Source organism: Solanum verrucosum, unplaced genomic scaffold, assembly GCF_900185275.1.
Source record: "Solanum verrucosum unplaced genomic scaffold, falcon-dt-bn FXZP01000225.1, whole genome shotgun sequence".
In the NCBI taxonomy this organism is placed as follows: domain Eukaryota; kingdom Viridiplantae; phylum Streptophyta; class Magnoliopsida; order Solanales; family Solanaceae; genus Solanum; species Solanum verrucosum.
The window spans coordinates 313,200-325,196 of record NW_026020022.1 but is presented as its reverse complement, the minus strand read 5'-3'; the positions used below and the strand labels follow the sequence as shown (position 1 = coordinate 325,196).

General features: G+C 34.7%; 1 protein-coding gene and 1 pseudogene across 1 annotated transcript; both read right to left on the bottom strand.

Moving 5' to 3' along the window:
- Positions 1–1,748: 1,748 nt before the first annotated feature.
- Positions 1,749–5,063, bottom strand: LOC125821084 (uncharacterized). Its single transcript, XM_049500498.1, has 5 exons — positions 4,085–5,063; positions 3,550–3,867; positions 2,542–2,663; positions 2,348–2,402; positions 1,749–1,843 (listed from the first exon to the last, which is right to left on the bottom strand). Exons 1-5 carry the CDS (start codon positions 5,061–5,063, stop codon positions 1,749–1,751), a joined length of 1,569 nt encoding a protein of 522 aa, XP_049356455.1.
- Positions 5,064–7,578: 2,515 nt separating this feature from the next.
- LOC125821083 (uncharacterized) lies at positions 7,579–8,096 on the bottom strand (annotated as a pseudogene).
- Positions 8,097–11,997: the final 3,901 nt, after the last annotated feature.

The window sequence follows — 11,997 nt, the reverse complement described above, 5'->3', positions numbered from 1 at the left end:
AAAGGCTCTGACCATATAAAGATTTCCTCAGATGAAAAACTTCTATGTACTCCCACTGAGCAACAACTCCAAGTGGTTGTTCCATATATATAGCTCTTCACGGAGATTACCGTGAATGAACACATTCTTGATATCCAACTAATATAAAGGCCAATCTTGAGAAGCAGTCAATGAAATAAACAAGTGGACAAAGGTGAGCTTGGCTACTGGAGAGAAAGTGTGGGAATAATCCACCCCATAAGTCTGAGCATAGTCTTTAGCCACAAGTCTGGCTTTAAGTATCGCAAAAGGACCATTTGGATTAATTTTGACCCTAGTGCAAGCATTAGTGACTTCTTTCATGGCTAAAACTTGTAACATATAGATCACACATAGATAACTTTATGTTGTTTCAAGTCTCTCTTCTCAATATAACAATATATATGTAAATCTAGTAATAGATTCACATCTTATTAAAATATTAAATTAACGTGAAAATACTCATGATAGATAGACTTACAGTACATAATATTAAAAAATGTAATAATACGCATGAAAAATAGACTCATAATATGAAAACATTAAATAATGTGACAACACACATAACAAATAGACTTATAATATGAAAATATTAAATAATATGACAATACAAGTGACAAATAGACTCTTGCACATACTATAAATTACCCTTGTGTTCCTCTCGAAGTTGTTCAGGTATTCGGGATTATTCAACCAAAACAACTTCTAATTTTCTTCTTTAATTAATATCTTTAGCAATGGAAAAATGGACTAGCAGCGGTAATAAAAAGATTGAAATGGAGTTGATTGATTAAGAAGAAGTGTGCACTGCTACTTTCTCACAAAGAAAAAATAACCTTGTTGTTCAAAAAAAGCGGATAGGATTACAACTCTGTTCGGAGAAAATGTTTGTGCTCTGCTCTCTCTACCAAGTGAAACAACATATTCCTATGGCTTCAAAAATATCGAAAACATAATTGTTAAATTTTTTGAATTGAAATCACACGAACGTCAACGCGATCATGCTGATGTGGACCAATGAAATGTCTGTGTGATATTTGATGATCATTTGTGTCTTTCTTGTTGGCAAAAGAGATGAACAACTACTCGATAAGATATTAAGAAATAGAGAGAAAAACTTAATCCTTTCTTATGCTTTAGAAAACAGCGATACAAGTTTTAAGTAGTACATGGAAAGCAACAAACCTAGAGAAATAATAGGGCACTAGTTTAGCATTAACGAATGACCTACTAACTGACTAACATAAACTAATTTGGACTCCTAAAGATTGTAAACTGGGAACATTAAAGACTCCTAAAAGTACTGCCACTAATAGCACTTAACTTTTGAATGAGTCAACTAACACTTCCCCTTTATTTAAAATCACACCTTCCCAACTGCAACTTGAAATATTCATGCTTAGCCTGAGGAAGAGACTTCGTAAATATATCCTCTACTTACTCGTTTGTGCTGCAGAATTTCAGCACTATTCTTCCATCAGCTACCAAAGTTCGGATAAAGTGATATTGCACATCAATGTGCTTAGTTCTCATATGAAAAGAGGGATTCTTAACCATAGCAATTGCTGATTTTCTATCAGAAAAAATCTCAGTAGACTCCTTTTGCTCGTAACTAAAATCTTCAAGTAGTTTTCGGAGCCATAAAGCTTGTCGTGCTGCTAAACTCATTGTTGTATAATCTTCCTTAGCTGTCGACAAAGCTACTGTCTCCTGCTACTTTGAACTCCATGTCACAGCTCCGGAACCAAAGTTGGAACAACTTCCGGAAGTGCTTTTTTGTTCATCCAAGCAGCCTGCATAATCACTTTCAGTAAAGCCAACCAATCTGAAATTTTGGGCTTTAGATTACCAGATACCAAAGTCTTTTGTTTCAGCCACATAACGAAGATTTCATTTCACAACACCAAAATATTTCTTTGTGGGGCTTTGCAATAATCTGGACACAGAACTAACAGAGAGTGCATTGTCAGGTCTAGTTTGCATTAGATAATTCAAGCCACCAACTAAACTTCTAAACAATTGTGTACTTGCTTTCTCAGTTCTATCTGCACGTTACAACTTTTCATTGATATTCATTGGTGTAGTTGCTTCATCACATTTCATCATATGGAATTTTTCAAAAGATCCTTTGCTTATTTCTATTGAGAAATAAAAACTCCATCTTTATCTTAGATCACCTCAAGCCCCAAAACATATTTCAGTAAGCCCAAGTTAGACATGTCAAAGTTTCTTATCATACTGGACTTGAAATCATTAACTAAAGACTTTGAGGAACCAAAGTAAATCATTTCATCAACATTGAGTCAAACCACCAAAAATTCTCCATTACCTTGTTTCTTCAAGTATAAAGTGGGCTCATTTTCACTTCTTGTGAATCTGCTATCCTGAAAGAATGATCAATTTTACTATACCATGTGCGTGAAGCTTGCTTTAATATCCTTTCTCCACGAACCGAGCTTTATGCTTTTGAATGCTCCCATAAGCATTGTACTTTGTTCCAAACACCCATTTGAGCCCTATTACATTCTTTCCTTCATGTGCATCAACTAACTCCAATGTAGAGTTTCTTTTAATTGCTTGCATATCTTCAGTCATAGCATTCTTCCATTCAGATTGTTCAATTGCTTCTTCATAACAAACAGGATCTGAAACAAGCAAAACAAATTGACACGAAGTATTTACACTATTAAAGTACTTAGGATTCAATTTATTTTCCCTTGTTGATAAGTGGAATCGGCTCAACAAAAGACTCATCAGGTGCAAAAGTTGTTGATGGTGCAATTGATGAGCTAACAGATGAACTTACACGAAAAGAATTGGGTGAATTTCCAAAATGTACTGCATGTTCTTCATCAGTAGATAGCAATTGGATATTGGATATCATGTTCCCACAATTAAATTTTCAACTTGCATCCTCATTAAACACAACATTTCTATTTATATTCACTTTGCCACTTATGGGATTATATAGACGAAATGCTTTGGATTGAAGACTATAGCCAACAAAAATGCATTTTCTAGATTTTTCATCAAGCTTAGAGTGAAAATTAACCAAAGCACATGCTATAAAACCAAAGATTCTTAAGTGGCTTACCCAAGGCTTCTTACCATTCCAAGCTTCAAGAGGTGTTGTGTTCCAAACACCCTTGTTGGTGAGATATTTAAAAGATAAACAACAGTTGCAACAGCTTCTCCCCAAAAATAATCTAGCGGGAGAAGGCACAAGTACCTCCCTAGACTATGATCGAAATCTCGTAGATACACCTTAACTAAACTAAGGTCCTATTACCCCCTGAACTCATTTTATATATAATATTGTACACCTTTTTGCTTATGTTGCACACCCCATCACTTAACTCAGTTGAGTTGCCTGGGAGATATTTGGATGCCACGTAAGCCAAAAAGGTGTACAAAATTACAAAAAAAATGAGTTCAAGGGGATAATAGGACCTTATTTTAGTTAAGGTGTGTCTCTGGAATTTGGGTCATAGTCTATGGAGGTACTTCTACATTTTCCCTAATCTAGTAGACCTTTTGCTTTCAGTGAACTTCGAGTGATTTCCACCACCATCCTATTCTTCCGCTCGACCACACCATTCTGTTCTAGTGTATATGGCGTTGTAAGAACCCTGTGAATTCCTTTCTCATCATAGAACAAATTGAAATTATTAGAAAGGAATTCACCACCTCTAGTTTGCTTCCCACAGATACATCCATCACACAAGTCAAGTTCATTCATTTTTGGCAAGCCAATAACCACATCTTTGTAAACCAAAAGTTTCAACCCGTTAACATTCAAATGTCCATAATAGAAGTGCCAAAAATTAGTCTCATTATGGCCTTTAACAACTAAGGCATTATTACCAACATTTGAAATATCAAGAGGAAACATTTTGTTTTGTTATAGGCACACAAGCTATCGTACGTCCTGATTGTTTGTCTGTAATGTCACATACATTATCATAAAAAACAATTGAGTAGCCACTGGACATCAATTCTCCAACACTTAACAAATTATGAGCCAAAGTAGGGATATATTGCACATTATATAAAAGCTTCACATTACCTTGGACAATTTTTATCTCAATTGTACCTTTCCCTTCAACGTGCACTTGTTTGTCATCTCCTAGTCGCACCCCACTTTTCTGGGACTCATCAAGATCTCTAAATAGAGACTTCAAACATGACATATGATTTGGGTATCCCCTATTAATGAACCACACAACATTCACACTTTCAATTATTTGGGAATTAGCCATAAATAACTTACTTTCTTCTTCCACATTTTGAGTAAAATTGGCTTCCTTTTGCTCATCTTTCTGCTTCATCCAACAATAAACTTCTTCATGGCCAAATTTCTTGCAGTATCGACATTGAATATTGCTCTGTTGAGTTTCTACCTCTGTCGCTACCACTTCGACCCCGACCACGGAAATTGCCTCTGCCATGTCCTTGTCCTGCGGAGTTTTCTGCTTTTCCCTTGAAGGAAAACTCTCACTTACCTGGAATGCCTTCTCTTTAACTTTCTTACGGGACCTATTTAGCCTATCTTCATGAGCTAGCATGGAACTCATTAACTCACCGAAAGAAGAGGTAGATAGGTCCTTAGATTCCTCAATTGCAGTAAAAACATGCTCAAATTTGGTGGTTAAACTTCTCAACACTTCAGACACAACAATATGATTATCAATTTTCTCACCATAGGATCTCATTGTATTAACAATAGCATATGTTCTAAGAAAATAGCCTTGCACAAATTCATTTTCATTCATGAACAATGTTTCAAAATCACATTGGAGAGTTTGTAATTTAACAATACTTACCTTATCATCTGCAAGGTACTCTTGCTTCAGGATCTCCCATTCTTTTTTGGGAATCTCAGATGCTGATATGCGAGGAAAAATTTCATCATCAAGAGCTTTCTGGATCGTGAACAAAGCTTTTGAGTCTCTCGTCCGATGTTCTCTCAACTGGTTTGCATTCCCTTTTGGAATTCCAGTCTCAACTACATCCCATGGTTCTTGAGACTTGAAAAGAGTCTTCATTTTTAGACTCCAAAACTAATAATTTTCCCCTCTAAAAATTGGAATTATGGGCTGCGGCGAAGCTGATGTCCCGTTTCCTGCCATGGAAATTGTCTGATTTCTCTATTTTAAAAAACACCTCTCAATATTTTACTATTTTTCTCTCTTACTATACCAAACCCTTCTTGAGGAAATGATGGATATTAACCTGGAGTAAAGCTCTGATACCAAGAAAGTTGGCAAAAGAGATGAACCACTACACCAATAAGATATTAAGAAACAGAGAGAAAAGCTTAATCGTTTCTTATACTTTAGAAAACAACGATACAAGTTTTAAATAGTACTTGGAAAGTAACAAACCTAGAGAAATAACAGGGCACTAGTTTAGCACTAACCCATGTCCTACTAACTGACTAACATAAACTAATTAGGAATCCTAGAGCTAGTAAACTGGATACATTAGAGACTCATAAAAGTACTGCCACTAACAACACTTAACTTTTGAATCAGTCAACTAACATTTTATTGGTAAATCAAGTACCAAATGGGTTACAAAATGAGTATACTACTTAAATTTCAATTCTATTCTAATTTTATTCTAAAAATCTCTTGATTTATATGTGAAGCAGCTAATATTTTGAAAGGAATCCAAGAGAAAATGGTGGTAATTTCTAATGATCCAGTTGTGAACCGACCTGTGTTAGAGAGTGCACATTTGACTTTCTGCATTTTTCTTGTCTCTGTTGCTTCCTTCTTGTGATGAGAGTTAGGCTTTGACTTTGTTTGGTACCAGTTTATTTGACAGGGGATTAGCATATGAAACAAAGGAACCGTCTTTATGATAATCTTGCGGATGTTAACCAAAAACTCGAGTATCCTTGAGACCTTTTATTTTTATTATTAAAAGAGAAAAGAGAATTTCTTGTTATAATTGTATCTCGTAAACTTTCCAGTGCTAGTTTTCATTTAACTCAGATCAGGCCTCTAAAAAGCATGGCGTTTCTGATGGGGAGGAATCGAAGATTTTGACATGTTAATACTTTGATCTTTTACATGTTAGGTATTGTTTTCCTATTTCATTGTTGTATGGATGCAACTCTACATGATTGCAAATTTCTCTATGAATCTATTGATGAAGTGTTTGCTCTTGTTCCCTGTTATGGAGTTGAGTATGCTTCTAACTGTTGCTATTAGTTGTATTTTAAATTTGACTAGACAGGACGATAAAAGCTATAATTAATTAAAGAACCTTCTATATATGTTAATACTAACAAAAGATGGGAGTAAACCAAATTTGTTTCTTAAATTATTTCCTTCGACGATGAAGATGGTTTATGTTCACTTCTACACAAAGATCTAAGATATGAATCATATGACTACTACTATTAGTTTAACTGATGTTGTTACCAAACTGCAGACTAAAAAGAGCAAGCTAAGAGTTCCCCTCGAGAATGTGTTGGATGAACTAGCTAAACTTAGAAGGGCAACATAAATGGATCAAGAAGAGCATTCTATGGTAATGTCATCACTTTAGTTTTGATCTTATATCGTGCACATAAGAATTTTGATTTCCAGAAGATGATCTTATTGGAGCAGTTTACTTACAGTCGTCATTTACGCTAAATGCAAGTATTTGTCTAGTGGGTTATGCATTGTCTTAAAAGCCATGCCCAACAGTTAAGCAGCCAACAACTCATGTTGCCTAATTTGAACTCATCTTTCTTTTACCTATCTAGTTATTAGCTAGGATTTTCATAAACAATTGAGCAGCCAGCAGCTTCAATTATCCAAAAAATGGAAACAAAGACTTCAATGAATGTAGCATTATTCGTGTGCTAATGCAAAAGCTTCCAGTCATATAATTGAAGGAGTTTAGACCCTATATTGTGGCAAAATCAGTTTCTTCTTAGTTAATACATTTCTGTCCCATTTAGAAATCACATTCCTCTGAAAATCTTATATTTTTCGATGCAGTTCTGTTCTTCATCTTCCCTTCTTGACGTTTAACTCGATGTGCTCTGTCAACACACCTAAATCAGTAGCTGTTATGAAATATCATAGGTCTAACATTGTACATAACCCATAAACTTAAAGATTCAAGCCCTGATCATTAAGGGGTAATCTTATACCATTGAGTTTGTGCGCGAAATGGGGTCCTTAATAAAGTCGTGTAAGGTCCTTATTTCCAAGCATTTTTTGTGAGTATATCAACTTATTTCTCACATTAAGCTCCTTTCTAGGAGAGGAGCATATAAACAAAAGTTTTTCCAGGACATAAAAACTACCAAATTACGGCTTTGTGAAATTTAACGAAACCCCACGAATTACAATATTCTCATATTAAAAGAACACTAATGAGAACACAAGTACAAAAAGGGGATTGTTGGGAACTTCAAGGACCATCATACTCCATAGCGCAAATATTCCAATTTCATAATCAAATATAGGTATTACAATCATATGAAAGAGTAATACTAAACAAAAGACTTATAGAATGTTGTTTTTGGTCCTACATTCTTGGACCTTTTCACTAAGCTCAATGAGAAAATAATTTGAACATTAAACTGGAAGATCTAGGATCCGAATAAAGCCCAATTTCATCACCAAATCCGAATGTGCGGTCGTTGAACAATTCCATGCATGAAAGAGAAAAGTCATCAGTGTACTGTTTCCTTAAGAAAACATTTTCACCTTCATACTTCTTAGGGACATTCTCCTCAGTTAAATCCACACGTTAACACACACCCTGCATCCATTTTCCAAACTTTTGGTCATGTCCAAAGTCCAGTATCGATGAATGTACTCAAACATCTGGATAAATGGAATCATCAGCATTCCTACAACAATCTCATTACTGGTATTTTTTTTCGTTATCTGCCATGGGTTTTCCAGATCGATTTTTGGGGCAAGGTATAAGTCCCTTATCTCCACTAGTTCTCGAGTCACTACCCGTGGAGTGTTGTTAACTTTGGAAGCTTCTTCTTCAGCTTTTGATGAAAATAAATCGTAAAAGTAGGTATTCTATAGGGTAAGCAAAGGCTTTTGATCAGACATTGAAAAAATGTGGAATGATACAATTTCCAAGAAAATACCACATTGAAAAAGAGAGATGTGTTAACTCATCTATTTATAACATTACAAATTAGGTTTTAATTTCAAATCCAACTTTGAGCGGGAATAAAGAAAATTATTATTTATTTATTTTCCTATTGTGAACCTATACTGAACATAAGCTATCAATACCTGCTAGCCTGCTTGACAGGCTATCCACATCGGCTTTGGAAATAAATGAGCTTACTCAGGTTAGGCTTGTTAGGAGTGAAATAAGCAGGTGTCACGAGAAGCTAGCAAAGAAAACTTCGATAGATCATGAGTAAGAAGACAAACGACACTACAACATTTTAGGCCTATGGTACGGCCACCCCAGTAAAGTGTAGCCTAAAGTAGCAAAAAGTGTGGCCTTTGATAAAAGGCTACACTTTTGGACTTTAAGTAACGTTTTTTAGGGGGTGGCTAAAAGAAGCGTAACATTTGACAATAGGCAATACTTTTGAATTGTCGTCATAGCAGCTACACTTAAAAAGTGTGGCCAAAGAGGTATAAAGGGAACGCTTTGTAGTAAATCATTAGCAACACTTTTTGTTTGATTATACTACGCTTAACAGTGTGGCCTTTGCTTCGTTATTGGTCACATTTAAAAAGTGTTTCCTTTATATCTCATCTAGAACAACACTTATAAAGTGTGGCAATGCTATGTAGAATTTTTGTAGCCACAATTTTTCATTTTTAAGAATAATAATTTTTATTTGCATATACTCAATAATCACATAATTAAATATATAAGTGATCTAAAGCACAAAATTAGCTAATAAATAATTCGAAGGTATATATTTCGAAAAACATGTCTTGTACAACCAATACTTAGAAAGTGGTTGCTTAAAGATCTCTACTATCAATAAATTCCACAAAATAAAATGCATTCAAACAAATATGACAATAGTACAAAAACTCTTCATCGTTCAATACAATAGATTGAATTTACTTCTAGACACTATTCAAATTCAATTACCGGCATTTTCCTGCACATTCAAAATAAACTTATAAGTTAGTGAAATAAATCATGTATTTAATATGCTCAATACTAGTCATTATTAACAATACTTCCTAGCCCATTCCCAATGTAGTGGTACTGTCATGAAAAATAGACTCTTAGTTGCTATTAAAACATGTATTTCATATGCTAATAATATGTGACAGTAAGTAACTATAATAAAATCCATAAATGTTGCAAAGAAATTGTGCACACCTTCTCGTAGTTGTTGAATATAGCTGGAAACAAGAAAAAGAGGAAACTAAATTTACGGTGAAACGATGACCAATTACGGTGAAAATGTGTCTAAAGTAAGAATGTAAAATTAATCAATTGTACCTGATTCCACTTTTTGGTTTGGGCTCAACACGAAGTGGCAAGGGAATTGATGCAGGTGAAGAATCAACAACAACTTTGTTTAAATTAGTTAAGCAATACATAGAAGATGTAAATGGTTATACAACTTGATAACTGTACATATCTGTCATTTTTGCGGGGATAAGTTATATGTGTTCCCAACTTTCGCAAACCACAACACATCCTCTCTGCTGGCAAAGCTAAAATCCGATGGGGTAAATCATCAAATCAACCTTTTTAATAACTCTATGTGTAAATGAAATTCCACTAACATCAATTAGCACTTCTCGTCACCATTCAATATTATTATGCAGAGGTATCAAAGAAGGAACAAACAGAAAGGGTATATTGAATGCTTGAAATGCACGTTTTTCAGTTCATCGCAAAAGGCATTCCACATCCTCCTCGGTTTCCATCTGCTCCTTGAGATAAAGCAAGTCATCGCTGTCCAGGGCTGCAATATACAACTTAAACAAGGTTCAAGAAACTATTCCACATTTCCATTATATGGACAAACTAATGTAACAAAAGGAAAAAAAGAGGAAGTAATTATTGTGAGCAAGAATCTATACCGCCTCTTCCATGAAGGTGACCTCCATGTTTCCCAGCAACCTCTTGCATCTGAACATGTCAAGCACCCAGTAAGAAAAGCCAGGATCCCTGTCAGGGCATGTTATAAGAAATTGGGGGATGTTACGACGAATATTTTATAACATAATCTAACCCTGAAATGACTTTAAATTACATGTTTATCTAACATATCTGAACTTACAATGATTCAAGACTATCAATTTTTTTCCAGTAGTAGTTAGTAATGCTATACCTGTCCTCGAAGACTTTCTATATCCAATTATACTGCAAAACCTCTTATCTAAATGCTAATAGGTGGACAAAATATTTCCCTTATTTCAGTCCATAGCTCGACTAAGTTTTTTAACTTTTGGAATAATCAAGCATTCCCCTTGCTAAGAAAATAAGTAAAATCTAGTTGCTTATAGGCTTAGCAAAACAAATATGTAGCTTGACATTTAGTAGCAAAAAGAGGAAGGACACTGGAGTAAATACAAAGGACAATAAATACAAAATACTATATTTTTATAAGTCTCTCAAGGCTCAAAAGAAATTCAATCAGAGAGCTGAATTTTGCTTGGGAGGGGTAGCCCACGGGGTAGAACAACAGGTATTTGGTAATCTTCAATGCTAGCAAGAGAACAAAACATCGAGACAATGCATGTGGGTCATCACAAGGTCTGCAATCAACAGAATACAAAGTGTGTTCAACTTCCAGAAAGCTATCACTATTGAAATAATGTTCAAAAGAAAAAGAGACATATATATGTACAAATAATTATTTTTCTCAACTCTCACGAACAAGAAAATCGGATTAGAAAAAACAATGATGAGATAGAAGAGACAGAGAAGGGCTATACTACCTTTCCAATCTTGAACAGAACATTGTCATGCTGGTATAAACAATTTACTTTTTCAAATCAGAATAGAAGGGGATGAGAATGAGCAATATTTAGATATCCAACACTCCATCCTTTCATCCCGTAAACTTAGAGAAGAAAAAGATGTTGAGTATGTGGTTCCCTTCTATAAAAAAACATATTTCCGATCATCATACATGAATTACTAGGAAATGACTTGCTACAAAGATATAAGAACATATCTTCGGTCAAAATAACAAACCACAAGCACAGTGTACTGAACAAAGTTACAACCACAAACCATATTTTTCAATAATAGTTGTGTTTTAGAAAACACTATTCTCATTGATAAGGGTACACACACAACACGCGTACCAGAGACTAGTTGTATAATAATATCATATTGGTAATAGATTTCTAATAACACAAGATTTCTTAAAGGATCCCTCGTATATAAAGTTCACCTAGGAATATGGAGAAGCAGCAAGTCAAGTACACATGCAAATAATTTGTGAAGAAGGAATGAAGCTATGAAGGGACAAAGTGTAAAGGAGAATGTAGTTCATCAAAGAGTGAGAAGAAGAATGTAAACTAAACAATAAACACAGCAAGGCAGTAAGAGCACAGGAGTGCTATGAAACTATAATAAAGAGGGAAGAAATTAATGATAAACAAACCTCAAAGAAGTGAAGAAAGTTGATTTTTCAAGCTTGCTTGACTTCTGATTTTCACTCCACACACGTGATCACCATCAATTGCTTGATTCTTTTCATCAACCATCCAATAAATAACATCAGTTTTCAGGAAACATTAATTAGATAAGGATCTACAAGTATATGATATGAAAACATAAAGATGTAGCTAACACATTCAGAATATCAATATATTATTCTCACAGATTCAGAAACCAATATAGGATCTTGAATCTTGCATTAAAAGTTGAAGGAACAAAATATATTAACAGCATGTCATATGATAGCATCCATGTGTGAGCTCAATCATCCTCCTGCACTGTCAACAACGCCTCAATCTCTTATTTTGTGCCAGGCGATGCAAAGTTATTTCAACAGCATCCCTC

Coding starts and splice junctions, on each gene's coding strand:
- LOC125821084 (XM_049500498.1), bottom strand. CDS start 5,063: ATGAAGACTCTTTTCAAGTCTCAAGAACCATGGGATGTAGTTGAGACT. Junction 3,868..4,084: donor TGAGATAAAAATTGTCCAAG/GTAATGTGAAGC, acceptor ATAATGCCTTAG/TTGTTAAAGGCCATAATGAG. Junction 2,403..2,541: donor ATGCACATGAAGGAAAGAAT/GTAATAGGGCTC, acceptor TCATTCTTTCAG/GATAGCAGATTCACAAGAAG.